Below are 27,333 nucleotides of genomic sequence, written 5' to 3' on the forward strand. Positions count from 1 at the left end.
TTCAGCGCCCCCTCGGTGCCTCACTCAACGTCGACAACCCTGGATATAAATACGGCCCCCCAAGCGACGGTGATTAATGGGCACGGTGGCACCCGAAGCATGCAGAGCGCTAATCCCTTCTTGTATGTCTACAGGTGAGAAAACGCTACGGCGAATGCATGCGTTCTGACTGCCTCTTCTTGATTGTGCTGCCGTGCCCAAGGTTGCTTTGTGATCCCTTGTGTAACTTGTCCTGCTATTTGAGGGACCTGTTATTACTAGCAGGTGACGTCGAGACAAACCCCGGGCCCGACTTAAAACAAATTTCTCAACAACTAACGCAAATTGCTGGTGATATTAAAGAAATTAAAGAAGAACGACTAACCGCTATTGAGTCCAAATTAGAAAAACTGGCTGCCTTAGATGAAAAAATACCTGACTGCACCACAAAAGTTTCCGCCTTAGAAAAAGTAGTATCAGGCCTAGAATTAAAGCTGGATGAATTAGAAAACCGGTCAAGAAGAAGTAACTTGATAGTGTATGGCATCCCTGAGGATGAAAAAGAAGACGAGGAATCACTAGAGCAAGTAATAAACAATACAGTTGCGAAAGGTGTTCTGAAAATTGAACCTGTTTCAATCGAAAGGATACATCGGCTCGGTAAACCAAGCGCGAACAAAACTAGACCAATAATTTTCAAACTCCTTGATGATCGAGACAAAACAAAGATTTTGAAAAACTGTCATAAACTAAAGGATACCGACATATCAATTAGTGAAGACTTTTCCCAGCGTGTGCGTAATATAAGAAAAAAATTGTGGGACTCGGCGAAACCAAATAAGAAATCCGGGCAAAAGGTACATCTTGTCTACGACAAAATTAGTATAGACCGTATTCTTTATCGCTGGGATGACACCGTAAACGATAAAGTGATGATTGGCGAGGCAAAAAATCCCTCAACTGGAAAAAAAAACCTGCCAAGCAACGGGCCGGCGTCTCGCACTCGAATCCGCCCCAGTTGAGGTTTATAAATGTGAATTGCCGAAGTGTCTTAAACAAATTAGAATCTCTTGAATGCCTACTTCTCGACCTTGAGCCAGACTTTGTTGCTTTAATCGAAACCTGGTTAAATAATGGCATTTTAGATAGTGAAGTAACGCCCCCAAATTACAATATAATACGGAAGGACAGACCGACACGAGGCGGTGGAGTAGCGTTAATGATAAAACGCGAAATACAATACACTGTGCTGCCAGAGGTTGAAGGTGTAGAAGCTGTCTTTTTGTAAACTAAAATTTGGTCTTCACACAACAATTGTGGGCTGCTGCTATCGCAGTCCTACTTCTGGCGAAGATAGCATGCAATCGCTCTACAACTACATTGAACAAAACATACAAAGCGCAAGATTCATCTTGTTGGGTGATTTTAACCTTCCCGATATCGACTGGCAATCCATAAAATTTCATTCCGCATGCTCAGATGTCCTTATCGACACAATGCTGCGATTTAATCTTCACCAAGTAGTCAACCAACCAACACGTGTCCAGGGAGAAACTTCAAATATTCTTGACCTTATATTCTTGAGTAACCACTTCCCAGCCGATGAAACAAAGATTGAAGTTATGGATGGCATATCTGATCACAAGCTCACTTTGTGCACTGTCCCCTTTCGTGATAAAATAGAACCAACGAACATAAAAATTACTTACCCGGATTTTAAATATGCCGACGACACCAGCATACTAAATTATCTAATTATAAAGTTTCCGTCCTTCGAAGAATTGTCGAATGATAGTTCCACGACCATTGACATATTATGGTCTCAGTTAAAAGAAATTATGCTCCACTGTATTAATACCTTTGTACCTCTTAGAGTGAAAAAAATTAAGAAACACAACCCGTGGATAACACGAGAGGTAATACATGCGAAACGCAAAGTAAAGCGAATACGAAAGAGAATGAAACGAAAACCCGTAGCAGTAACAGTAAATAATTTGACTGCTGCTGTGAGTGACCTATAAACAAAAATGAAAACAGCGAAGAGCAACTATTTCACTGAAACTTTGCCAAACTTTCTGAAAAATTCACCCAGCAAGTTTTGGAGCTACCTAAAGCCTGCAAAAAACAACAAAAGCAACACACCCCCGGAAAAAGATAACCCGATCACTGCAGACAAAATGAACAACCATTTCAAGTCTGTATTCACTGTCGATGACGGAAACATTCCAGACATCGACACTAGTGCGGAAGGTACCCTGGAATCGATTATTGTCAATGAGGCCGGTGTCATAAATCTCTTGTTAAACTTGGACACAAAAAAAGGAGTAGGGCCTGACAACATTCCTAACATCTTTCTTGTAAGATATGCAGAGGTGCTAGCTAAATATCTGTGCGTCATGTTTAACAAATCAATATCAACGTGCTCTTTACCTGTGGAGTGGAAAAAGGCCAAAGTTGTTCCTGTGCATAAAGGAGGATGCGGAAATGATATATCTAACTTTAGACCTATATCCCTGACATGTACAATCTGTAAAATCTTGGAGCACATAATTCTTAAACAAATAACTGTTTTCCTAGAAGAAAAACGTATATTATCTCCCTATCAGCATGGCTTTCGCCGAGGTCTTTCAACCATAACTCAATTAGTGGAATTAACACATGAGGTATCCCAGAGTATTGACAACCAAAAACAAACTGATCTAATCTTCCTCGATTTTGCCAAAGCATTCGACAAGGTATCACACAAGAAACTACTTCAAAAACTTGAGGCCACCTTAGGAAATTCTACTGTTCTTAACTGGATCAAAAATTATCTTACTGATTGTACACAGTATGTGGAATTTAACGATGAAACCTCTGCTACCACCTCCGTCACATCTGGAGTTCCGCAGGGCTGTGTGCTGGCGCCAATTTTGTTTCTTCTCTTTATTAATGATTTGCCTACAAATATTAAGGAAAAAATCAAATTATTCGCGGATGACTGCGTGCTATATCGAGAAATAAACTCAACGGAGGACCATGTAGCTTTAAATAGTGCTTTACAAGATGTTTCCTGCTGGTGCCGTAAATGGCAGATGTCACTTAATGCAAACAAGTGTACAATTTTATCAGTAAGTCGAAAAAAAACTAGGTCAAATTTTCTTTACACCATTAATGACATTCCCATAACTAGAGTGTGCTCAGATTTGGGCGCACGTTAAAGAACCCCAGGTGGTCGAATATTCCGGAGCCCTCCACTACGGCGTCTCTCATAATCATATGGTGGTTTTGGGACGTTAAACCCCACATATCAATCAATCAATCATAACTAGAGTAAGTCAGCATAAATATCTTGGAATAATTATAACTGAAGATCTACGATGGGATGCACACATAAGTTACGTTACTTCAGCTGCACTACGCCGCTTGTTTACACTCAGATACCGGCTTCGCCAGGCCCCGCCTTCTCTAAAACTGCTTGCATACACTTCCCTTGTGCGATCATTACTTGAATACGGTAATATTATTTGGTCACCATTCACAAAACAGCAAATCAGGAAACTGGAAGGAATACAAAGGAAAGCTATGAGGTTCATTTACAACAAGTACAGACATACAGATTCTCCGACTAAACTAATGAAAAAAGCTGGATTACTTACTCTAATGAATAGAACAAGGTTAGCACGTGCAAAATTCATACATGAATTAATACATGGTCATTTAAACATTGATGTATCCGCCTATCTTACGTTTGATCAAACTAGAACAACACGCCAAAAACACCCAATGAGACTTAACGACTACTTCTTCAACACAAACTGCTTTAAGTACTCATTCTTTCCGTTAGCCACTAATGAATGGAATAAACTGGATCCGAGTATCTCCAGCACTACCGAATTAGCAAAATTTCTAACCCTTGTCGAAAATGAACTTTGTATTATGCAAACGGAATCACCTGGTTGATTTTATTATGTGTGTTCGTGTGAACATTGTACGAGCGAAGTATCATGTCATCATATTTTTTCTTTAAGCAATTTTTAGTACTGAATCCAGGTGAAGAGAAATCGCTCTGTTGATTCTTGAACATGTTTCTGTTTTTCAGTGTGTATAAATTTGCCCTTCCTTGAAATACTTCGCCATATTGTAAGGTAGTTTCTTATTGCTGTGATTTCTTGTTGTGTTTCTTGATGCATATGCCAATATGTCAACCAGTGTGTCAACCAAGTCGCTGCATTTATTTTCTTCTGACAACTTTTCTTTACACTAATGTTTTATGCCTTCTTTGATCTGAAATTGTTAAATGATCCGATTCTGTTAGTTTCATTCTGTACTTTATCGCGATGTATGTCTTTATTGTGTACCTATTCGAATTTTTATGTTCACGCCCTTCCTGCTAAAATCCCCGATGGGATTGGCAGTATGTCGAAATAAATGAATAACAAATAAATAATGACCTGATACTCTGGCTTCTCTACAGCCCCGCCGCGGTGGTCTAGTGGCTAAGGTACTCGGCTGCTGACCCGCAGGTCGCGGGTTCGATTCCCGGCTGCGGCGGCTGCATTTCCGATGGAGGCGGAAATGTTGTAGGCCCGTGTACTCAGATTTGGGTGCACGTTAAAGAACCCCAGGTGGTCAAAATTTCCGGAGCCCTCCACTACGGCCTCTCTCATAATCAAATGGTGGTTTTGGGACGTTAAACCCCACAAATCAATCAATCAAGCTTCTCTACATCTCAAACCGTGTTGATCATCGCAGTAAAGTAGGAATCGCATCATGTCACACTAAGTCTTTCTTTCAGTCATTTATTCCCCGCACATCTTATGATTGGAACCACCTTCCCTCGAATGTCGCAACCATCACTGACTTCAAACTTTTTCACGAAACATTAGCTAACATTGTATAACCAGGAAAATCTGCTACCTATATTTATTGCTTCTGTTTATTTCTTATATTTTTGAAATAACTATTTTTGCATATTCTGCGCAAATGTTGATATTATCCAAGTCTTTTATGGCATTGTTTTATTTGTAATAATTACACTGTTTTATTTGTATTTTTCATGTATTTACCCACTCCCCTCTTCAATGCTTTTTAGCCCTGAGGGTATTATAAATAAATAAATAAATGACATAATTGTTGAATTCATGTGTGTTACAGCAACTCATCCTAATTAAGCTGTAATTAAATATCTCTTTACCCTGAAGTTATTCATGCTTACTTTTGGCATAAACAGAACAATATCTCAGGCTAGAAAAATAGTCAAAATTCATTTTTGGTTATGTTCATTTCGTGAAAACAAAAATTCTGCTTTTCACGTGTCTCACACAAAGCGGCATGTCGCACGGCTCATTGAACGAGGTAGTGTGTTCGGAAAAGTGACCGTATGCAAATGCAAAATGAAGTTAGATGAAGACAAACTTGTTACATAAGAGGTTCAATTAATCCAAGGTATGATATATTCTGCTCATTCTAAGCCTATAGTAGATGCAAATAGCAAAAACGAGTGGTGTACACAATTTTGTACCTGGCGTCTCAAAGGGTAAACATTTTCCCCCTGCTATTCATGGATGCAAGAAGATGGGTGGTGATCAGCACAGGATATGCACAGGAATGCAGGGCCTTGTTAATAGAGTACTTATAGTAGGTGCAAATGCGTGCATCCTCTTTGGCCTTCAAAGGAGTTGCGATAGAAGTTTACAATGGGCGTGGTCAACGGGCTCAAGAATTCCCTGTTGTATGAGCTTATTTAGCTCGACATCGATTTTGGGGCAGAAATGGTACTCGCCGAACCTTCAGGCAGAATGGTGCAACATCTGGGTTGAGAGCAAACTTCACCCGTGGTCCACGGTAATAACCCCATTCCCCATCGAAAACAGAAGCAAATTCTTGAACTATGACTTTGCACAAATTATCTGGCTCGCTGACATGTTTCCCCCTGGTAATAGTGACACACAATGGTGAGAACCAATTCAGACCTTTGACGATTATCATTTTCGGTAGCGCGTTGAAATGGTCAAATGTCTCTCTGACTGTGGCAATTTCATGCACGGCAATCTGATTGTGTTAGAAGTCCCTGATTATAATATTCAGTCGTTACAGCTTTGGCAGTCGTCTGTTCGGAAAAAATTTTCTGGCTGTGACATCGAAAATAAGCGAGAATGTTGAGCTCGAGTCCACTTCTATTCATCAGGCTGTGCCCTTGACACAGACGTTGACATACGCCTTCTCCTTGGCAAGTTCAGGCAGCCTGTGAATGAATGTGCGTGCACCGTCGTCGCAGTACAAGATTATTTCCTGAGAGGCACCCTTGAATTGACTTTTTTTTTTCAGTTTTCTCATTATTTGGGCCGCTCCTGAGAATCACACACTTTTGCAATATGCCCCGTTTCCCAGAAATTTTGGCATTGTGCGTACCTCAGATGAGAGAGATGGCACTGGTGTGGACTGCCACGACTAGTGCAGTGTTCACCATGCAGTCCGACTTAGTCCCACCGAGCACCGGCAGCATCTCGTAACCAGAGAACATCCTCCAAGGTAGTGTTGTGCCCTATGGCCGTGTCCCCTGTCATTCCTTGGTGCACTGGCTTCATTTTTATGGCTGCAATGCCGGTCCGCAGCCGAGGATTAGCCTCCCGATCCACAACCTCTGCTGCAAAGGCTTCGGCAACTCCCTTTTGGCTAACACTCGTCTCTTCACCTTTCCGTTGTGAAGGCTGAATAAGAAGCGGTCCCGCAGTGCAGTGTCGAGGACCATGAAGTGGCAGTACTAAATTGTACTGTGCAAGGCCACAAGATAACCAGCAGCTAACTCTCCCAGCACCTGGTTGCGGGGATAAAAATCGTAACGCCTAGCTAGTTCAAATGGTTTCAGGGCAAGATGCTCTAGCAGGGCAGACAGTATTGTTGACAACGCTGTGTCCTTTAAATGTGCAGGTACCACAAGCGGTCTGGCTAATTGGAACGTTGTGGAGCCACATCGGAGCAGGAAGTTGGACCTCTGTTTGTCAATGTTCGCTATACTATGGGCTTCCAAAAAAAAAAGACTTTGAATTTTTGAGCATACACTTCCCATTCCTCTGGCCAAGAGAGATCGAATGTCTTGATGTAGCTTTCTGTAGCTACATCGATCGCACCTAATCGTGGGGAGATGTTATCCTTCCTTCAGATTGCCCCGATAGTGAATCTGCAGCGATGCACCCACGTGTGCTCATACTTGATACCGCCGACACCATCTGAATGCCGATCCCATCCTCTTCACCAGTGTTATAGACATGCTGACACACCGTTGATGCAACTCAAAAACTGCGCCAGCGGCTTCATGCGGTCACTCTTAATTAACTTCATGACATGATAAGGCACTATAATAGGTCCCCCCAACAGTTTACACTCCGGGACCTCTGAAGCTGCACTTCTTGTCCACCTCTTAATCTCGTCAAATCTCGTCAAATAAATAAAGTAAATAAAATAATATTGCCAACACAAGACTACACCTTGCCATATGTGGCCCAACATGGGAACACAACACTAACAATATAGTAGCTAGGTGGGCTAGTTGGTACCTAATGATTACAAGTAAAACTTTTGAGGGCAAATAAACGATGCAGGACTAAGAAAGAGAAACACACAGCCCTGCCGCGATGGTCAAATGGCTAAGGCACAGGGTGGCTGACCCGCAAGTCGCAGCATCGAATTCCGGCTGCGGCGGCTGCATTTTCGGCGGAGGCGAAAATGCTGTAGGTTTGTGTGCTCAGACTTGAGTGCATGTTAAAGAACCCCAAGTGGTCTAAATTTTTGGAGCCCCCCACTACGCCATCTCTCAGAATCATATGGTGAGTTTGGTACGTTAATCCCTACATATTCAAAAAAAAAAGATTAGAGAAACACTCACCACAAGCACTCACTCTCAACTCAAAAGTTGAGACACCCTTGTTCAGTATAAAGAGATGAGCAATCGTGGCGTGTGTTCCTCTTTTTTGGTCCCACATCGTTTATTTGCACTAAAAGATTTTACTTAGTCAAGAAGATGACTACATGAGTGCTCCAAGTTGAACGAGCATTTGCGTAGTCATGGACTCTTCTTTGTTTTCTCCTAGTGTGTTCAAATCTATTCCACTACACACTTATTGAATTTTCGATTTAATATTTGAAAGTTAACCTCCCATACTTGTAATTTATTTGTTCTGAAAATTTTCAATATTCCCACATCAATTTTGTTCCAGCCATTCTGTGTGCATACTATGCAACTGCTGGTTGTTGTACCATTCCAGTTATGACTAAATTTTGTGCAGGGCCTGCAGGAGCGCTGCCACTGCTAAGTGAGCACATTACAAAAGTGCTCTTCCAGGCTTGGACGCGGGCTTGTTTCCTTGTTGGGCACAATGCAATGTCACCAACAGAAAATGTCAATGAAGCCCAGGAAGCAATATATGAAATGGAATTAAAGCAGACAAATAAGGGACATTGCAGACATCATTCACAGAAATTATGGCCTCTGCCTTAGCTCAATCGGTAGACATGCAATATGCATGGATTGGATTTGGTTGACAGAAAAGTTGTTTTTTCGCGCTCGACTCCCAGCTTATGTCATAACTGCAGTTAGAAACTACAAAATGATGTCTCCTATGTGTTCCGTGTCAGTCTCACAAACACTCGCTCGGTAACCATGGAAGAGTGACCAGCCCCACCGATCTTGTTGGCAGTGTCCCCATTGGCAGTGACCCGGTCTGCGCCCACCACCACCGCATGGACCTTGCCCGTGGCCATCAGGGCAGCGGCCATGTTGTCGCAAATGAGCGTGCCTGGAATGCAGTCGTGCAGCAGCTCAAAGGCTGTCAGCCGGGATCCCTGGTTGTACGGCCGTGTCTCGGTGCAATACGCACGCTCCAGCCGGCCACTCTCGAACAGCTGCCGCACGACGCCTGGGCAGAGATCGTGTGCAGAACAAATAGCATGCTTAAAAACTGTCCACAATACCTACTGTCAATCAGAGCAGCTTAATTCAGACCTCCTACTATTCACTGGATCATCTACTGGCCTGTAACAAGAGCTTGATTTGGGCAGGTGCGTTTTGTGCTGAATAATGTAGGTAAGTGAAAATAAAGGGGGAGAGATTGTATAGTCTGCTTCACACTTAGGGGGAAATTTCCGAACGCATGACATCGCGATGCGGCCAGCACAGCATTTGCATGCCGGCAGCAGCTCACGCATGCACAGACGCTTCAGGAGCGCAATGTCGAACCACTTCGTCTGCTACGGCGGCGTTCTCTGGCCACATTCTCGGGTAGCATGCTGATTTTTTCAGTGCTGCGGGAACTAGGTGGATATTCTGTTATAAACGTTGTATGAATGCGAATCTCGCAGCCTTCATTGGCAATAATATGGTTCTGAAAACAATATTTGCAGCATACTTTGTTATCTCTTTCAAAATGCTGTGCTACAGAGTGCGTTCACGCATATTTTTTCTTGGTGTGTGCACCGCAGTATGTTGCGACGGGGAAAAACCATAAGAGCACGTGCCAGCGCAGTATTAAATTTTTGCTGAAGAAAAACAAATAGATTTGCAGTGACTGCTGCACAGCTATGGGTTTCAAAACGATAAAACAACGAAAAATAAATTCGGGAATGTTGTTTGTTAAAACAACGACCTGAACAAACTTCTTCTCGATGACATTTCATTACACCAAGCAGCACTCACTCACCGGCATTGAGATGCGTGCAAGAAGCTTCCAACTGATCTTATTATTGCCTTGTCATATTTCCGCACCGATGAAGACACTCATTTTAGACACTTGATGAGCGATATCGGCCCAGTTGCCACAGTAAAGATGAAACCCGCCCACTGACTGACAATGCAGCCAGCGCATGCAGCCGTAGTCGACGCGTGATTACAACGCTGGCCACATCAAGGCCCCATCGCGAATAAATGAGCTGTGAGATTTCCCCTAAGTGTGAAACAGACTGTACAAATGTCTTTCATAAAGAATGCCATAGATCGATGCATCAGCACACCATCACTTCATCTATTCAATAGAGGCTATTCATTTATCAGTTAACAATATTATGCATTATCACACATGTGCTCTCACGCATGTGCATGGATCTTGCCCGGTGTATGAAAACGCCTGGAGTATTTTCTATGAGCGCAGTTGAATGTTGTTTCTTCTTTTTCCTCGAGCTAAGTTACTCCTACTGGCCTGCAGTGCATTGTTCGCTTGTTGTTTTCAAGCAAAAGACCACTAAGCATATCAACTACATCTAAGAAAGATACAATGGTCATTTATGCAATATACAGCGCGCGAAAAGGTGCGTTTTCAGGTTTGTTTAGCAGATGGTGCCCCCATCTTTGTAACGTTGAGAACGTGGCTGTGCGGTGTGTGGCCGATTGCGCCGACTTGCTTGTGCGCCTGGTGAGTCGTATTCAGTGCCTCGTCATCAGTGTTTCTTGTTGCCATGAGCCAGAAACATGACGTTATGTGACAGTCTCTTAGTGAGATGTAACAGAAATCCTAGCAACAAAAAAAAAATGCCAGGGGTTATTGCTGTATATGGTGAGTTATTCCAGCATATGGCAAGCTTGGCCAATTTTCGTAAAGGGGATTGCAGAGTGTGCCAACCGAAAATTGACTTCATTAGCAGTACCAACTATAATTTTAAAAATAAGCCACAAGGGTCTGAGGTGACTTTGCAGTGGGTACATGCTAATATTTTAATGGCTGACTCAGAAACACTTGTTTCTTGTGCTGACTCGTAATCGCAGGCCATGTAACTAAATCCACATCCACATGGCATTTCCATTGTTGGCTTTATCGACTTTGCGTACCCATTGCTACTGAACATGGTCGTGTGTCTGGAGCTGTAGCAGCCACTCCGCTACGCAGCAGTCCTTCTTGTCATCGTCTTTAGAAAGTGTCGGCGCTGGACATTTTTGCGCGCAACTTTTCTTGCCAGCAGAATGCTGAAGCCGAAGTAGAAATGCTTTGCAAGCTGCGTGCGACATTGATTGGCTCACTGCAAAGCAAACGTGTACAGACGCGCATCACCGACTATTTCAATTAATTAATAAGGATTTCCTGTGATTTGTGAATCAATGTAAGTCTTCTTAAACTTCCCTTCCGTGTGTTAGCTCAATGCACATGTGCCACTGCATGGAGAGCCCTCCGTTTATTTAGCTTTCATTAATTCGAACTTCTTTTAATTCGAACAAATTTTTGGGCCCCTTTGAGTTCAAATCATCGTGATTCGATTGTATTAAAAACCTCAGTTATGTGAAGTAGTTTTACGCCGACCCCGCATCTTACGACGGCTTTCATATTCCATCAGAAATTTTAAAAAAAAAACAACTTTACTCAAATAACATGTCGACCAAATATTCACGAATGCAGAATATGAACATGCATACCCCAAGAAAGACTACAGGAAAAGTAGTTATCTTCATCGAATGGAAAATTTATTCTCTCGGAAGTTCATGCGCTTTTACATACACCTCAATCACATGCATATGTATCCGGGGTCGTTTCTTAGTCAAGCTTTATCCACATAGAGTAGGTTCAGCTGACCAAAAAGTTGATATTTTTCACATTTTCACTTGGAGGAAACATTTCCTGGTTGACATACGGCTGATGTCTTGCCTCTGTCACACTCATAGTCACTGGTTTACACACGCATAATGGCACGACGCATTTGCTTTCGCCGTGCAAAACTACTTTCACTTGACATCAAGGTTCATAACAAGAGCGGGACACCACTAGTAGCACTTGAGATGTGCGCCGAGGCGATTTCAACCGGCGGTGGCGTGGGACTCATTTTGAGTCGGCGGCGGCAGGGCATGCAGGGTAAAATCATCGGCGGCAGTGCACGTCCACTTTTCGTCGGCGGCAGCGGCGTGTAAACCAAAACGACAAGTTCAAAAAGCTCTTTACTACATCCTTTTTTTTTTGCGATTGCAATTATATTGACCTTCTAGGATGGATTTCGCCATCGGCGTCAACGTAGGTGTCGATGTCATGCACCGTATATGTGTACGTATTTATATATATGAAAACACAAGAAAGAAAAAGACTCCGGTGCGCAAAATCAAACGTGGGACCTCCGCATCGTAAGGCGTTAACCACTGAGCCATCGAGGGGTAGCTCTTGCGATGTTCAAACGGCAAGCTATTTGTATCTACCACTTACCACTGTCGGCAGACATCTCGGGGGGCACTATCGTATTTTCAGCATTATCAGCAAGACGGCGCAATGAGCACGGGGCGGCTCTCATCTTTCACGCATACTTTGGCCTGCGGAAAGGAAGGGAGTGGACGATCTCTCGCCTGCCCTTATGTCCCAGTGGGGAGGTTCATACGTCTCAGCTGGTGTTGGGCTTGCACTGGAACAATTATGTTGTACTTACGGGGCGCAAAAAGGTCACTACAATTATTCACAAACCTCCGCTTACGAAAAGGGCGCACTTTACAGACACAGCGAAGTAACAACTGAGATGCTTATTCACGTTCCTCTGTACCTGTGAGTACATTTTATGCGTCATTAGTAGAGGCCGAATTTTCAGGTACTAATAAAGTGTGTTTAAGGTGCCAAAGACAAGCAGGTAAAACACCATTTTAGGCCCTCAAAATCATAATTATAGGCACAATAAATTTCTACAAAAATTGAAATATCCCACAAAAACGACATCGGTGATTTGTATCACTGAACGCACAGCGTCACGGTTGCTTTTTGGTACATCATTTGTGCTACGAGACAAGCTCTCTATCCGCAAGTGCCTAATATACACAGAATACTCAATGTACCACTCGGTCAAATGTCAATTGGACATGATTACACTGACCACCAAGCATAAGCCCTGACCATTTAAATTCAAAAATCTAAGCACCACTCGAGTAGGCACCAGCGTTGTTTTCGCTTCGTTTTATTATTATATTTTATTATGATGGGTTTGCTGAAAACAATGAGCCTCGTAGCTCGGCTCAACACGGACAAGAAACCCCTTACTTCGCAGGGGAACTTTTGATTTGTGCTGCCCACCAGCCTTGTGAAACCCGAACACTCGCTGAATTTTACATGAAAATGGCGTGGCGGAATTGTTGTGATGAATGTACAACTTCCGAAAGATGGGGGGATGGGATCGTGCATGATGTGCGATATCAAACCCAAATAGTGAAAAAGAAAAAACTTCTGTCACTTTGTGTGTAGAATAACTATACCTCAAAAAGACAATTTTTTCGTGGTCATGAACTGTGCCTGACAAGTCACGCAAATGTATATATACAATATTGTTAGTTCTTTTCTAAGAGCAACAAAAATTTAAGCCACGTTGTCGTGGTGGTCCATTGTTCCTGTAACTGTCAATTTCGCTGCCTAGCGAACGACAGCCAAGATTTCGTAAATGCCTTACAACTGGTAGACAAAGTTATATTTAAAAAATAACTCAAGACTGGTTCTTATGCTGATCATAAGCTCGAGCCCGGGAGTGCTTCGTGCCTCCTTGGCCCCAACCACGCCTCTTGACTATCTCTTCACGCAATCTAATCAAATGCCAAGACTCTAAAAAGAAAAAAAATGAAAAAAGAAGCGTGCTGGCATCGAAAAATCAGCATCGCTTTTTGTATGCCAGCTCTTCCCTTTAAACAGTTCTAGTTTTGTCCGCACCCAGGAGACAATACACGATCTAGTAATGATAATTTAAAATCGTGCAAAATATACAAGCAAACGCCATCATTCCCAAGAAATCGCAACGAGCGCTCACACACGATCGCATGTACGGGTGGTAGTCGCTGCGACAGCATAAACAAACTACGCGTGAAAAAATAGACGTATATATTACAGTTCAGGAAAAAAAAATAATTGAATTCTCAAAAGGTGCGAGCACATGATTTCCCTGACATTTTTCCAACAGAAAGAGTGCCAGAAGCATATGACACCCACGAAACTTAAGAGACAGTAGTATTGAGCGTGTTGTTATAACATGATAAGAGTGCATGTGCGTTAGATGCTGACAAAGAGGGCTGCTTTGCCGTATTGTCCCTTAAAAAGTATCGGGAAAAAAGGTTCTCACACGGTTTCAGACCTTTTTCACGGTCATGTGGAAGTGAAAAAGGTCAAAAGTAAAGCTAAGAGCCTGCTTCGCAAGTGAAATCTTGTAAGTGTCTATATGAACATGTCAGATGCCAAGTAACAATTCCTTGAAGCCTTCTTCAGTGCCGAAACGCATAAGATCGACATGCCTTTTAGGCTAAAATAGTATCTGAAAATGGTACCTGGCATGTGTGTGTTGCGCTCTACCAGCATAAAACTTTGAAAGGCTTAGATGTGATCGAATCCTTTCTGGTAAAAAGTTCATGTGAAGTCCAAAATTTTCTTTCGTCCTGTGGGAATAAGAGTCTCGTCGCCTTCTCTGTAGACGTCTAGTACCTGTATTATTCTTTTACACATGACTCATTGTTACGATGCATTGGAGAATATATAGATGAGTTTGGCACCTCGAAATTCCAGACTCGGTCTGGCGTCAGCGTGAGTGGGATTTCAGAGCTCCTTAGGTTTTACCTTCAGTCGACGTACATCCTATGGGATAGAAAACCTCACCTTCGAAAATCAGGTATCTGTATTGGTTCTTGCATCGCTCCCATCGTCAGTGACCTGTTTTGGGGCAAATTAGACAGTTCCATTTCGAAAGTTTTCACTAAAGCTAATGTGATGCACGTTTTCAAATACGTAGATGATTTCTTAAATCTTTATGGACACCGATGTTGCATCGTATAAGAATGACGCTCTTGCAGTTTTAGACCTGATGTGAAGTGGTTTCAAACATTTTGAGCTTACTCGTGAACTTTCTGAGAATAGTGAAATCAGGCTCCTTGACATTAAGCTATTCCTGAATAATGACCGCACTTGCTGGATGTATCAACCGCATAGAAATAAGCCTTTCTTGCCCTTTCGTTTCGCGCATTCTAAATTAGTTAAACAAGGTATCGCAAAATCTTGCTTCCTGAACGCCTTGCAAAAATCCTGTGTGCACAAGATTACCGAAAGCATTGTGAAGCAACCTTAAGGCTGACGTCGGCTGGTTACCCCGACCATGTGCAAATTTCCGCTGCTGAAGGCCTGCTGCGTGAACTTCAGGCCAAAGAGAACGATAACGTTGTCCAACCTGTCACAGCTAAACAGGCTTTCGCCATGGTTCCGTATATGCACGAGATAGCGCACATCTCTTAAGAAAGTGGCACAGCTTGTTAATGTGAAGATGGTCTTTACGGCTCCTCAAAAATTGAGTCGCCTGTGCAAGCTGTCCGTTCCTCCATCCAGACCCACCCTCGGTTGCACTACAAAACATGCAAATAAATTTATAGATTATACCTGTAGTGTGGTGTATCAGCTTCTGTTATCGTGTGGAAGGTATTACATCGGTCAAACAGTTCGTTGTATAAATGAGAGGCTGAAGGAACAGATGTACAATGTGCATCATTATTAACAAGGATGGCTGTCCATTCACTGCAGCACGTGTGGCTGCCAGCCAATATTTTCAGAGTGCACTATTGTTGCAACATGCAGGGATCGCACCACGCGCAAGATCATAGAGGCAGAAAAGATATGCTCATTGAAAGAAGCTTGTGTTAGCACCCCTTCTGTCGCGCTCACCTATAAAGAAACGTTGTTCCTTTGCTTGTTGGTGTGATGTACTTATGCATTATCATTGTGTTTTGCGCATGACTGGTGCCACTGGTAACTGTATAAAAGCGAGGACCTTCGCAAGAAATAAATTGTTGGAAGTTCAGCGCTCTGTCTCGTCTCTTTTATCCCCTGTTGTCGTTTGCGCTGTTAAGCACTTTTTATCATATGATACCCACTACTTGCGATATGTTCCCGCCATTGCGTATAATCATATTTGACCCCGAATGGATCAAAACATTTAAGGACGTCTCAGACGCATTTAATACCTAACTGCATCATTTTAAAAGAAATTGAGTGCATTAGAAATTTTAAAAAAACTCTAGAAATGCAACCTCACGCATATCCACCATGCAAACACAAAGCTTTCCACGCTCCAGAAGAGTTGCCAGATGAGGGAAAGCAGCGCCCACTGAGCAATACGGCAGCACCCACCTTAAAACATTGTATAGGTGGATAGCAGTATCGTGGCTCACGCAAGGGATTGTGACCTACGGCCCAAGTCTGCATTGACTCCTGGTTCGAGATGCTGTGCTGCCGCACAGGCATTTTTGCCAGAGCCATCCCTTTCTGCGTGTTCCACCCAAAACTCACGCCCTACTCACACAAATTGTTACATAATGGTTTGGAGAGCTACGCAGTTTAGTTGAATAACTGATGCAGTCACTATGAGATAGCTATAACCGCGCGGGTGGTCATTTCTACATTCAAGTAGCATGCACCTCCGGAAACGTGCCTGTTGTTTTGCTGCGAAGCGGTTACAGGCATCTTTCGTCATACACAATAATTTTTCGGACATCATAGCATCACGAAATATCTGTCCATTTGTTTCTATACTACTTACATGTAAAGTTATTTGTTTGCTATTGTGTTACAAAGACAACATCCCAGGTATGACATAGCGAATGACAATACACTCATACCTCATTATAATGAAGTTGAAGAGGAGTTACAATTACCTCGTTATACCAATTCTTTCGTTATATCAATTATTAAAGTTTGTGGCAAAGTATGCTCAGATGGGCGCACACCTATAAGCATACAAAGAAGGAAACCGCCTCGCGCCCGACGTACCGCTATGCGACCACGCGAGTGACAGAAAATAAACACAGTCGAATCTCATTAATTCGAACACGCTTAATTCGAACTTCCAGTTATTTCGAACTCATGCTGTGGTCTCGTCAAAGCTATATGTATTCCACTGGGCAAAAATGCCCTGTAATTCAAACACACAAGCACTTCCGACGATTAATTCAAACATGCCGCGCTCCTAAAATGTTCTCAGTACCATACCCGATCCTGCAACGGCACCTCTCAACACTGCGTGCGAAGAAGAAAAAGAGGGAAAAGAAAGAAAAGACTGTGGCAGATTGTTTGCTCTCTCTCAAATGCCAATCTGCAACCCGCCTGTGCCACGCTTCTCTCTTTTCCGTCTCTGCACGCAGAGACCCTTCTCCTTTCAAGGCCGTGAACGGAGAGGCAGGAAGAAAAAAAGGGAAAGCAAAAGCTCCGCGTTGCCCTGCTGAGTACCGGCGTTCCACCTGAAACAATGTTCTAGATGCAAAAGCAACAGTTAGCAGCTGATCTCTTCTCTGTTATTGAAGCATTGCTCCGATGCCAACATTGGATGCGTCGGTGGTAACCACTACCGGAAATATTGTTATCAAAAATATTTATGACCGGGTGGTCAGCAAATAGTTCTTTAACCTGGTTGAATAATTTTCAAAGCTCGAATGGCATCTAATCCCAGGAGCGAGGTGCTTTTGTCCGTGACGTAGAAGAGAATCGTGGCGCAGTTGCAGTTGTACGAAACCGTTGCCTTGAAATAGCCATGATTATTTATGGCTTCCTCCAAGTAAATCTGTAGAACGAGGTGCGGCGAGGCAATACCAGAGACGATCTGGTCGAAGGCGATAATATCGCCCGCCTCGCCGAATTCACAAAGCTTGGCTACTCTGTGTACTTCCTGAATAAATTCTACTGTCGACTGGTCTGGGCCCCGTAAAGGTAAGGAGGAAGTTTTATGATGGCCTCCCCCGGCTGCCACCAGTTGTTAAGAGTAGGAGGGTCTCGATGACAGGCACGGCAGGTTCTCTTTAAGGTAGCTGGCACTCCGCCGTCGTCCGCATAGCTGATCTTTGCCAGTGAGGAGACGCCTTCATAAGAGGTAGAACGATGGTTTATTTACATTATAGTAGAAGGAAAGGAACTGTACAGGGATCGAGAAGATCCCCCATTATGTACAACAGAGGTTCAGCTCATGATTCCGTACAAGATTCAGCACAAGATTCAGCACTATTTACAAAAATGCTTCGGCTTTTATAGCCCGCCATCATCGCTGTTCGAAGGAGGCGCTGATCACTCTGGCCACACAGAAGGGGACCAAGCCTTTGTGGTCCACCCACCAGGAAGGGTGTAGATATTGCACTACTTGTCTGGGCTAAACGGTCCAATGGTAACAGGAGTGCACCACACAAAGACGCACCTGGTCCACGTCTTGAAGGCACCGCAGGGCGAGGAGATAGAGTCCGGAGAGGGAAACTTAAGCTTCTCCAGGGAGATGGCCGCTAACCCGACCGTCAGCAGCGGTCCACACTGCTTTCAGCTTCAGGCAGTCCAAACGCTCGATTCCGGTGAATGACTTCTTCGACGTGTTCCCAAGCTTCCGGGCTGTCGGTGCGTTAAGATGGTCTCACGTAGATGACAAAAGCCGAGGCACAAGGTTGTCTATTAGACTGCCAAAGTGGCGTCGTTCCCCCGCTGATCGAGCCCTTTCAACAAAAAGCTTGCCTCGCGAAGCTTTCGTTGAGACCCGACTGCTTCCCGGAACGTCTACCGGACAGCGTCTTGCAGACTGGGTGCTGATGGGGTTGAAAGCCTCTCTAGTAGACCGGCTTACGCACAATGGCGTCTGCCCAGACAAATTGCCGGGCCAAACGTAACAGCCCTGCTGCAGGGCTTTGAGGGTCAAAGAGTTCATTAAGCAGCGCAAGGGCTGCGTCAAACACATTTAGCGTTGTCCTCTGAGTTGACCGGTCGGCTCCCGGCTGCTGCTCTTCTTCAGCGACACGCAGGTAGGTGTTGAGTTCCTCGACGCCTAAGGCGTCCAGGAGCAGTGCCTTCTTGTGCTCCAATGTGGCAGCAGCGTCAATGTAAACCTGTAACACAGGACGCCAATGCCTCCATTGAATAGGTGGTACACCGGGGCACTGAACAAACGGAGGCGGAGGGGTCGCCGCATTCATGTTTGCCGAAGAAAGCGCTGAGAAAGCAGTTCAAGGACATGCGCACGTCGGTAGGCCTCGTGAACGAACTGGCACGGAAGTGTAGAAAAGTAGAAATCAAGCAGAAAATGCAGTACCGGTGGGACAGCTTGCACGGGTGCTGAGTCGACAGCACAAAAAAGAAGGCTGGGTGTCCACCTTATTGCCTGATGCTCATGGATTGCAGATCCTCGTCGTCAAAATGTAGTATCGCGTGGCGGTTACGCTGCACGGAGAATACAGGGCACGGCACTGAAGCGCTGGCCGACGAGAAGTACGCAGCAGCCTGTAGGCAAGCAGGAACTCCCTTATTATATACAATGCCGCGCATATACACAGGGTGGCACCCCCTAAGGGCTAACATACTTTACATGAAACCGAAAATAGCTTTTCCTGAAACCGAAACACACCACACTGTGTTTACTTGGAACACATTCGCTGGGAGGATTCAAACATGGAAGCTTTACAAAATCACCAAAGCTATTTCAAGGTCCCCCTAAACAAAAGAACTGAAAACTTTAAGCAGAACAGCCTCCGCTTACCGAGTGCAGTTCCGTAGCCAGCAGTGGCCAGACTGCCCGTGTTGCAGTGAGTGAGGATGCCAAGCTTGCCATCACTTGCTGTTCGGCAGTTCACCACCATGTGTTCGGCCCCATGTCGGCCGATGGCACGGTTTGCAGCCACATCTGCAGCCAGCATGCCTTCCGCCTCCGCACAGATCCTATACAGTGATAGTTACAAAGCTTTCTACCCAGCTACGAAAAAAAAATTGCCAAATAAATGAAGCAATTAACTCTTTCACAATTCTGTTTTCACTATACTGCCACAAAATGGGCATTAAATACTACTGCACAAGAGAAGGAGGAAGGGAACCTTTTCAAGGCCACACTTTATATTATGCCTTAAATGTCACCACCAGGCTTAGTGCACATGCATCCCCACCATCAAAGGAGGTACTCCACAGACTCCCAATAAAATTATGTGATCACTCGTCAAAGTACACATGGCTGAAACAATAAGCACTGGTTTAACCAGGATTGTCACTGTAGCCAACAAGAACAGCAGTCTTCTTCAGACCAAGCACAAATTTCTTTAAAACCGCATTCGGGAGCGAGACTTGTAATGATGAAGCCATGTTTGACACAAAAATGACTTGTACACACAAATGTTAATCATAAACATACGGTATATTTTCATGGCATATCAATGGCATTATTATTCACTTACCTTGTTATAACCATATGTAATATATCTCGTTGGAATTTAATCAGACAATCCCAATGAAAATTTGTTACCGCCGTGAAGCTTATTACAACATCCAAAAGCAATAATATCTTACTGTGCCCCATGCACGTTGTTACTGTAGGAAAGGCATTTGGGTAGCTCGCATGAGGGATTAATTTCTTTCGAGACTGGAGCAACTTGGTGATTGCCGTAGCGGGTAGAGCTGAACAAGTCGTGCACGAACAAGCCATACACAAGCCCGCTTAGTGGGCTTGTGTGTGATTACTACCCCTGAGGTGATTACTACCCCTGAGGATTTATTCGGCACCATATTATAAGAGTTGTCGTACACACAGCCGATGCTGAAGCTCAGCTCCAGTTTTAGTCGCATGTGTCAATGTCTTTCCCCTGTAGCATGAGTAATCGCAGCTATGGGAAGCTTATTCACAGTTCAGGCAAATAAGGCAACAGGCTAAGTCACGCATAAAACTTTAGTTCTACACAAGCAATAATGGGGATACTTGCCAAGACTGCTTGCACAAAAGTGGGATAGTTCATTGCTTGCAAAACAAAAATGCAGGAAGCAGTGGCGTACCAACTCTATCGCAAGGAGGGGGGAGGGGGGGGGGGGGCAAGCAACCTACCTCACTCATCATCCAGGATATATATATATATAAAGAGAGGGAAAGATGACTTCATCAACGCAATTGCACTTTGTTGTGATTTTTTATACACACAGCGCTTGTTCAATAGCATAAAAAAGGGACATGTACTCAGTTTTAAGCAGCATGCACCGAGACAATGCATTTATATATGCGATTCACGTAAAAAGAAAGCGCCAAAAACGAGGGGCAAAAAAAGGAGACAGGCAGCGGCACTGACTTGCAACAAGATTTATTTGCTGGAACCGCACAATATATACTTGAGTAGTATCTGACAAAAAAAATACAAATCAAAGAATACAAAATTTACCTAACACCTGAGTAATCATCGTGATAACGCACCATGAACAAAACGTGTGCCAACGTTCTGAAGAAAATCTAATTCTTTTTGTGATAGAGCAATCAAAGGCCTGATGACACATGCACTGCCCAGCCTTCCTATTTCTGCGGCCTCATAAATTTCGCATATCAACTGGTCCCGATGACGCCTAATGACAGTACAATGCTGAAAGTCGGGGACACAACCGCAGTCTTGGCAATGAATGCCGAGGTGGCCCGATACTGTAGAAGAGATGTTGTGAGCGTGCTCTTTCAGCCGCTCATTTAAGCACCTGCCTGTTTGGCCGATGTAACACTTGCCGCAGGACAGGAGTAGAAAGTACTCCACCCCTTCGATACATGGAACGTACTTCTTCCAATGCTTGATTTTGCAGCCTCGCTCTCCCCTGGAACCAAGATTCACGGCCTTGCACAACCTAGCCAGCTTTTCTGGGGCAGAAAAAACCAGCTGTACGTCGCACCTGCTGGCCACATTTTTGAGGTTGTGGGTGATGCCGTGGATATATGGAATAACAACAAAGCTTCGTTTCTCCCGTTCCTTATCCTTTGTACGGGTTCGAGCATTAATTTCTGGACTCATTCTGATTTCTCCGAGTAGACACTCAGCAACGGCGGTCAAAATGTACATCGGGAAACCAGCCTCGGTGAGGCGTTTAGTTTGCTGATTAAAGCTGGACCGAATCATGTGAAGGCAGGACCTTCGCAGAGCGTTTGTGTAGCAAGTCTTAGCAATAACGAGCTTCGCCACTTTCAAATGTGCCAAAACAAAAGGTAGGATTGGCTTGTTTGCACGCGGCTCATAGGCCCCACCCACGTGGAAAGGACTCAACACTAACACCAAATCTAGGAACCTCTGTCCGGAACTTCATGTGTTATAACAAGCGGAGAAAGGCACTTACTGAAAATTTCTAACATAACTGACAAAGATGAAATGGCCGACGAGGTTCCAACTTGAAACAACACGAGGAAGTCATCAACATAGCGGAATATTTTCTTAACAGTTGTGGATTCCAAGCAATTCTGAATGGCACAATCACGGCTGGCTAAAAATAAATCACTTAAAATGGGCACAAGGCATGATCCTGTGCACACACCTTGACGTTGCAAGTAAATGTGATCATCCCACTTTGCAAAAGTCGACCTTAGGTAATACTCTAGCAGTTCCATAAAATTTTCAGCAGATATGCCTACTGCATTCTGATAATTCACTACACCAAAACTGTCAATGCACCCGGGAATGCAAACTAGAAGCTCACAGTGTGGCAATGAGTAGTTATTTTGCCTTCTTTGTACTTTAAAGCATACATCTCATCCAATTTTTCCCTATCCCAAGTTTCCTCTTAACTGCTTTGACGCTTCCTCCGTTTTTCAGAACGTGTTCAATTCTCTTGATGTTATACTTTCTTACATCGAATACCTTATGCTTATTAATCAACTTCAAAAGCTCTAACAGTTCTATTTTGTCTGTTGTACTTGAGACGTTTATGCTTTCATACTTCTTAATGAGATTCTTCGTTTCCTGGGAAAGCTTGCCAGTGTCCTGTCTAACTACCTTGCTTCCAACTTCCACTGCACACTCCGTAATGATACTCGTCAGATTATCATTCATTGTATCTACGATAAGGTTATTTCCACAATAAGAGCCGAGTACCTGTTCTGAAGCGAGACTCTGAATTCCAGTGCTTTCCCTCTCAGTGCTAGCTCATTGATTGGCTTCTTGCGTATCAGTTTCTGTCGTTCCTTCTTCAAGTCTAGGCGAATTCGAGACTGTACCATTCTATGGTCACTGCATCGTACCTTGCCAATCACTTCCGCATCCTGCACAATGCCTGGGTGTGCACTCACTATAAAGTCTATTTCGTTCTTATTTTCGCCATTAGGGCTCCTCCATATCCACTTACCATTTTCTCGTTTTCGGTAGAAGGTATTCAAAATCTGTGAATTATTGCGTTCTGCCAATTCTACTAGTAGCTCTCCTTTGGCATTTCTAGTACCGATGCCATAATCTCCTACTGCCTGGTCTCCAGCCTGCTTCTTCCCTACCTTTGCATTAAAGTCTCCCATCAATATAGTATACTGTGACTTTACCTTGCTCATTGCCGACTCCACGTCTTCATAGAAGCTTTCAACTGAAGCGTCATCATGGCTGGATGTAGGCGCGTAAGCCTGTACCACCTTCATCTTGTATCTCTTATTGAGTTTAATTACGATACCTAACACCCTTTCATTAATGCCATAGTATTCTTCTATGTTGCCAGCTATGTTCCTGTGAATTAGAAACCCCACTCCCAGTGCTCTTCTGTCAGCCAAGCCCCGATAGCAAGGGACGTGCTCATTCTGTAGCACCGTATAGGCCTCATCTGTCCTCCTAACCTCACTGAGCCCTATTATATCTCATTTAACACCCTCTAGCTCCTCGAATAGTACAGCTAGACTTGGCTCACTAGATAAGGTCCTAGCGTTAAACATTGCCAAGTTCAGGTTCCAATAACAGCCTGTCTGGATCCAGAGATTCTTAGCACCCTCTGCTGCGTTGCAGATCTGACCGCCGCCGTGGTCAGTTGCTTCGCAGCTGCTGGGGACTGAGGGCCATGAGTTAATTGACGTTTGTATGTGGGAGGTAGTGGCTAGATACTGCACCAGGGTGGCCAATTCTTCTCTGGTGAGAACCCCCACGTTAGCTCGAGTCCGTGGTGTCGTTACACACCAAACGCCTGCTTACACAGACGCCTTTGTGACAACAGATATCGGTAATTTAAAAGCGAGAACCTTTCAAAAATCTGGCATTGGCAGCGTTGATATGAGTGCAAAGAATAAAAATCAGGATCCCAGAAAGAATTGAAGTCTAGCATTTTGTGTGGCAGTCATGTACTCTATACACAAAACCACGCAAGGTATTGAATCTGCTTCGGTATAAGTACTGTGCAGACATCAAGTCGATGCAAAGTGACTACGGTTACTATGCTAGCTATCTAAGTTAATAACAAGGAGATAAACACTTCATATCTACTCCTACTATACAGATGCACGTCATGTTTGGTTAATATCAGTTGTAGCTTCAGTATCTGTTATGTTGCTGCCATCAGCCTAAGCAGCATCACATAGTGCCACAGGATGGCGCCTTTTATCGCTCCTATGATCATTGAAAAAAACTTGCTGCTGGCCTCATAGATCAGTCAGCATTTGTACTGAGCCTCGTCTTTGTGCTGCCATAAGAGGAGAACAGGACAACTGGGGACGAGAGATAAAATCTGCAAGTTGGGCGCGGCAGAAAACACCCGCGCCTCGATTCAACAAGAATGTCGTCTATGGGCAGACTGGAAGCATTCGACGCATGCACAAATGAGTAGCCGGAATATCACGAGAGTGTCTTGCTTCACTTCACGATGAACGATGTGGATGAGGAAAAAAAGAGGCCGGTATTCCTGACAAACTGCGGTGTAGCAACGTACCCGTTGCTACGAAACCTGCTGTTGCCTACAAAACAGAGTGATGCGACACTTGCAGGTATCTTTGCAGCCTTTGGCGCACACTTCAAGCTAAATGTTTTCGAAGTGGTCGCCAGTTTCAAGTTTGTTTTTCTAGAAAAAAAGCACGAAGGCAAGGCTGTCAGTGACTACATAGCTGCACTTAACAAGCTACTAGACAATTGCAACTTTAGCGCAGTGCGCGAGCAAATGATGCGTGACCAGATTGTCTGCGGAATCAATGATGCCAGAATGTAGACTTGCCTTTTGGAAAGTGTTTATTTAAACCTGGAAAGGACAAAAAATTTTGTCAAGGTGATATAAACTGCAAAAAGAGACTCGCACATGCTTGGCGCCCTATCTGTTTCTGCAGATATAATGCAGTCAGCAAACTTCGCAGAGCAGCCGACAAGGAAGATGACGGAGGTAAGGTGCGCCTGCTGCAGTGGCAGACACCAGACGACGTGCGGCCGATACTGCGATGCTATCTGCTTCAAGTGCTGTCAGAAGGGCCACCTCGCAAAAGTTTGCAAGACAGTTGCGATTAACAGAAGGAATAGGACAGGCTACTGCTCCGTGCACAACATGAACGACCTTTCCGAAACAGAACCGGGACAAGGTGAGGAATACACCTTGTGGTCTCTTCGTGCCATCAGACCGGAACCCATGAAACTTGAAGCTCATGTCAATAACGTGCCGCTAGTAATCGAACTTTATTCCGGTGCAAGTGTTTCGATAAGAGCTGACACAAAATTTAGTGCTCTGTTCCCAAGAGAGCTGTTGGAGCATGGTGAAATGTGGCTCAAAAGCTATTCTGGAGAGCTGTTGGCAGTATTGGAAAAAATGTCAGCCACAGTATATGTGGGCGCGCAGGAGGCAACTTTGCCATTATTAGTTGTGAGCAGAGCATCCCGACACTTTTCGAAAGGACTGGATGGAAGCATTTGGTAATACCACCTTGAAGCCGTTAGACATGAAAACAATCAGCACCGTTGAAGGCATAGTCGGACAATTCAGGGACGTCTTTTCAGGCAACCTTGGTACAATGAACAGAGTCTTGGCCATGATATCACTGCAAGAAGGAGCCAGACCAAACTTTCTCAAAGCGCGACCAGTGCCGTTCGCGCTTGTTGACAGATATGTCGAAGAGTTTCAGCGGTTACAGCGCGAAGGCATCATACGCCCAGTGAACACGTCCAAATGGGCCGCCTTGAATAGTTCCAGTGGTGAAGCAAGATGATAGACAACATGTGTGTGGTGATTTTAAGGTCACTATCGACCCAATCACGGTGACTGAATGTTATCCGATTCCCTGGATCGAAGAGCTGTTTGCCAAACTGTGTGGGGGAAAGAAGTTCACAAAATTGGATTTGAAGGACGCCTACCAGCAGATAAATCTTGATGCGCAGTTGCAGAAGCTGGTTACTATCAAGACAGTGAAAGGCTTGTTTCAGTTTCCGAGGCTTCCGTTTGGTGTCGATTCAGCGCCCTTGTTGTTCCAGTGAGAAATGGACAACTTGCTGAGCAACCTTCCTAACGACGTTGTCTACTTTGATGATATCCTGGTGACAAGAAACACTGACGAGAACCACTGAATAAACATGAGCAAAGTTCTCAAGCGCCTCCAAGATGCCGGCTTGCACCTGAAGCTAGCAAAATGCAAATTTATAAAAGACCGCATTGATTACTTAGGACACCCCATCACCGCTGAAGGCCTGCATCCCAGCCCTAGGAACGTGGAAGCCATCCTCTCAGCACCAAGGCCACAAGACGTGAAAACTCTGCAAAGCTTTAGGGGGTTGATCAACTTCTACCAAAAGTTCAGCCCTCGCTTGTCAGCGGTACACAATCCATTGAATGGTCTATTGGTACCAGGTACACCATGGACCTGGGCACCACTTCAGGAGGAGGCCTTCAGCAAAAGTAAGCAGCTCTTGGCATCTGCGAAGACATTGGCGCACTTTGACCCGATCAAAACTACAGTGCTTGTAAATGATGCGTCGCCATATGGTCTTGGCGCAGTTCTAGCTCAGCGGGAAGAATCAGGTGAAGAGCAGCCAATTGCTTTTGCGTCCAGAAGCTTGGCCACAGCTGAAAAAAACTACAGCCAGCTCGATAAAGAAGCCTTAGCAGTTGTGTTCGGGGTAACACGTTTCAAACAGTACCTTTGGGGACGGCGATTCAAAATAGCAACCGATCACAAGCCACTTTTGGTGCTTTTTGGTTCCAGAATCTTGTTCACCTCGATCACTCCGCTGGGCACTCTTCCTGTCGGGCTATGATTATGTGTTGAAGTACAGACCCGGTGGTCACATTCCACACGCCAATGTCCTAAGCTGACTTCCGCTTCCAACAGCTCGTTTTCAAATTGAGAACCCGCCGGAGATTTTTATGGTCCAAGGGTCTTACCCCAGAGTGATGTCAGCGCAAGCTATTGTGGCTGCTACGAGCAAAGACGCACTGCTGTCACGTCTTCGCGAAGCTCTTGGGGCTGGTAGGGGAGTTCTCCTAGAAGCTCCATAGAAAGAGTACGAAACTCGCTTTCATGAAATGAATGTGCAGGGTGATTGCATTCTGCTAGGAAGCAAGGTGGTTGTGCCCGCATCTATGCAGGTCGACGTGTTGCAACTGCTGCATGAAGGGCATCCAGCAGTGGCGAAAATGAAAGCGGTGGCCCATAGCCATGTTTGGTGCCCAGCCATAGATGATAACATCACAACAGAAATGCAAGCATGCCGCACCTGCCAAGAAAATAAGC

The 27,333-nt window shown here is 44.4% G+C and overlaps 1 protein-coding gene across 7 annotated transcripts in view; it reads right to left on the reverse strand.

Annotated features, from left to right (window-relative positions):
• The window catches only part of LOC119166781 (methylthioribose-1-phosphate isomerase), a 373,314-nt gene that overhangs the window by 135,130 nt on the left and 210,851 nt on the right, over positions 1-27,333 (reverse strand). For 6 of the 7 annotated variants that reach the window (XM_075882518.1, XM_075882513.1, XM_037418122.2 and 3 more), the window contains exons 4-5: positions 19,426-19,604; positions 8,643-8,876 (exon numbers count right to left, since the gene is read on the reverse strand). In XM_075882518.1, coding sequence (XP_075738633.1) covers positions 8,643-8,876; positions 19,426-19,604 — 413 coding nt within the window. The remainder of the gene's footprint in view (positions 1-8,642; positions 8,877-19,425; positions 19,605-27,333) is intronic. The other variant, XM_075882519.1, reaches the window with a different exon arrangement.

This window comes from Rhipicephalus microplus, unplaced genomic scaffold (assembly GCF_043290135.1).
Source record: "Rhipicephalus microplus isolate Deutch F79 unplaced genomic scaffold, USDA_Rmic scaffold_12, whole genome shotgun sequence".
NCBI lineage: Eukaryota > Metazoa > Arthropoda > Arachnida > Ixodida > Ixodidae > Rhipicephalus > Rhipicephalus microplus.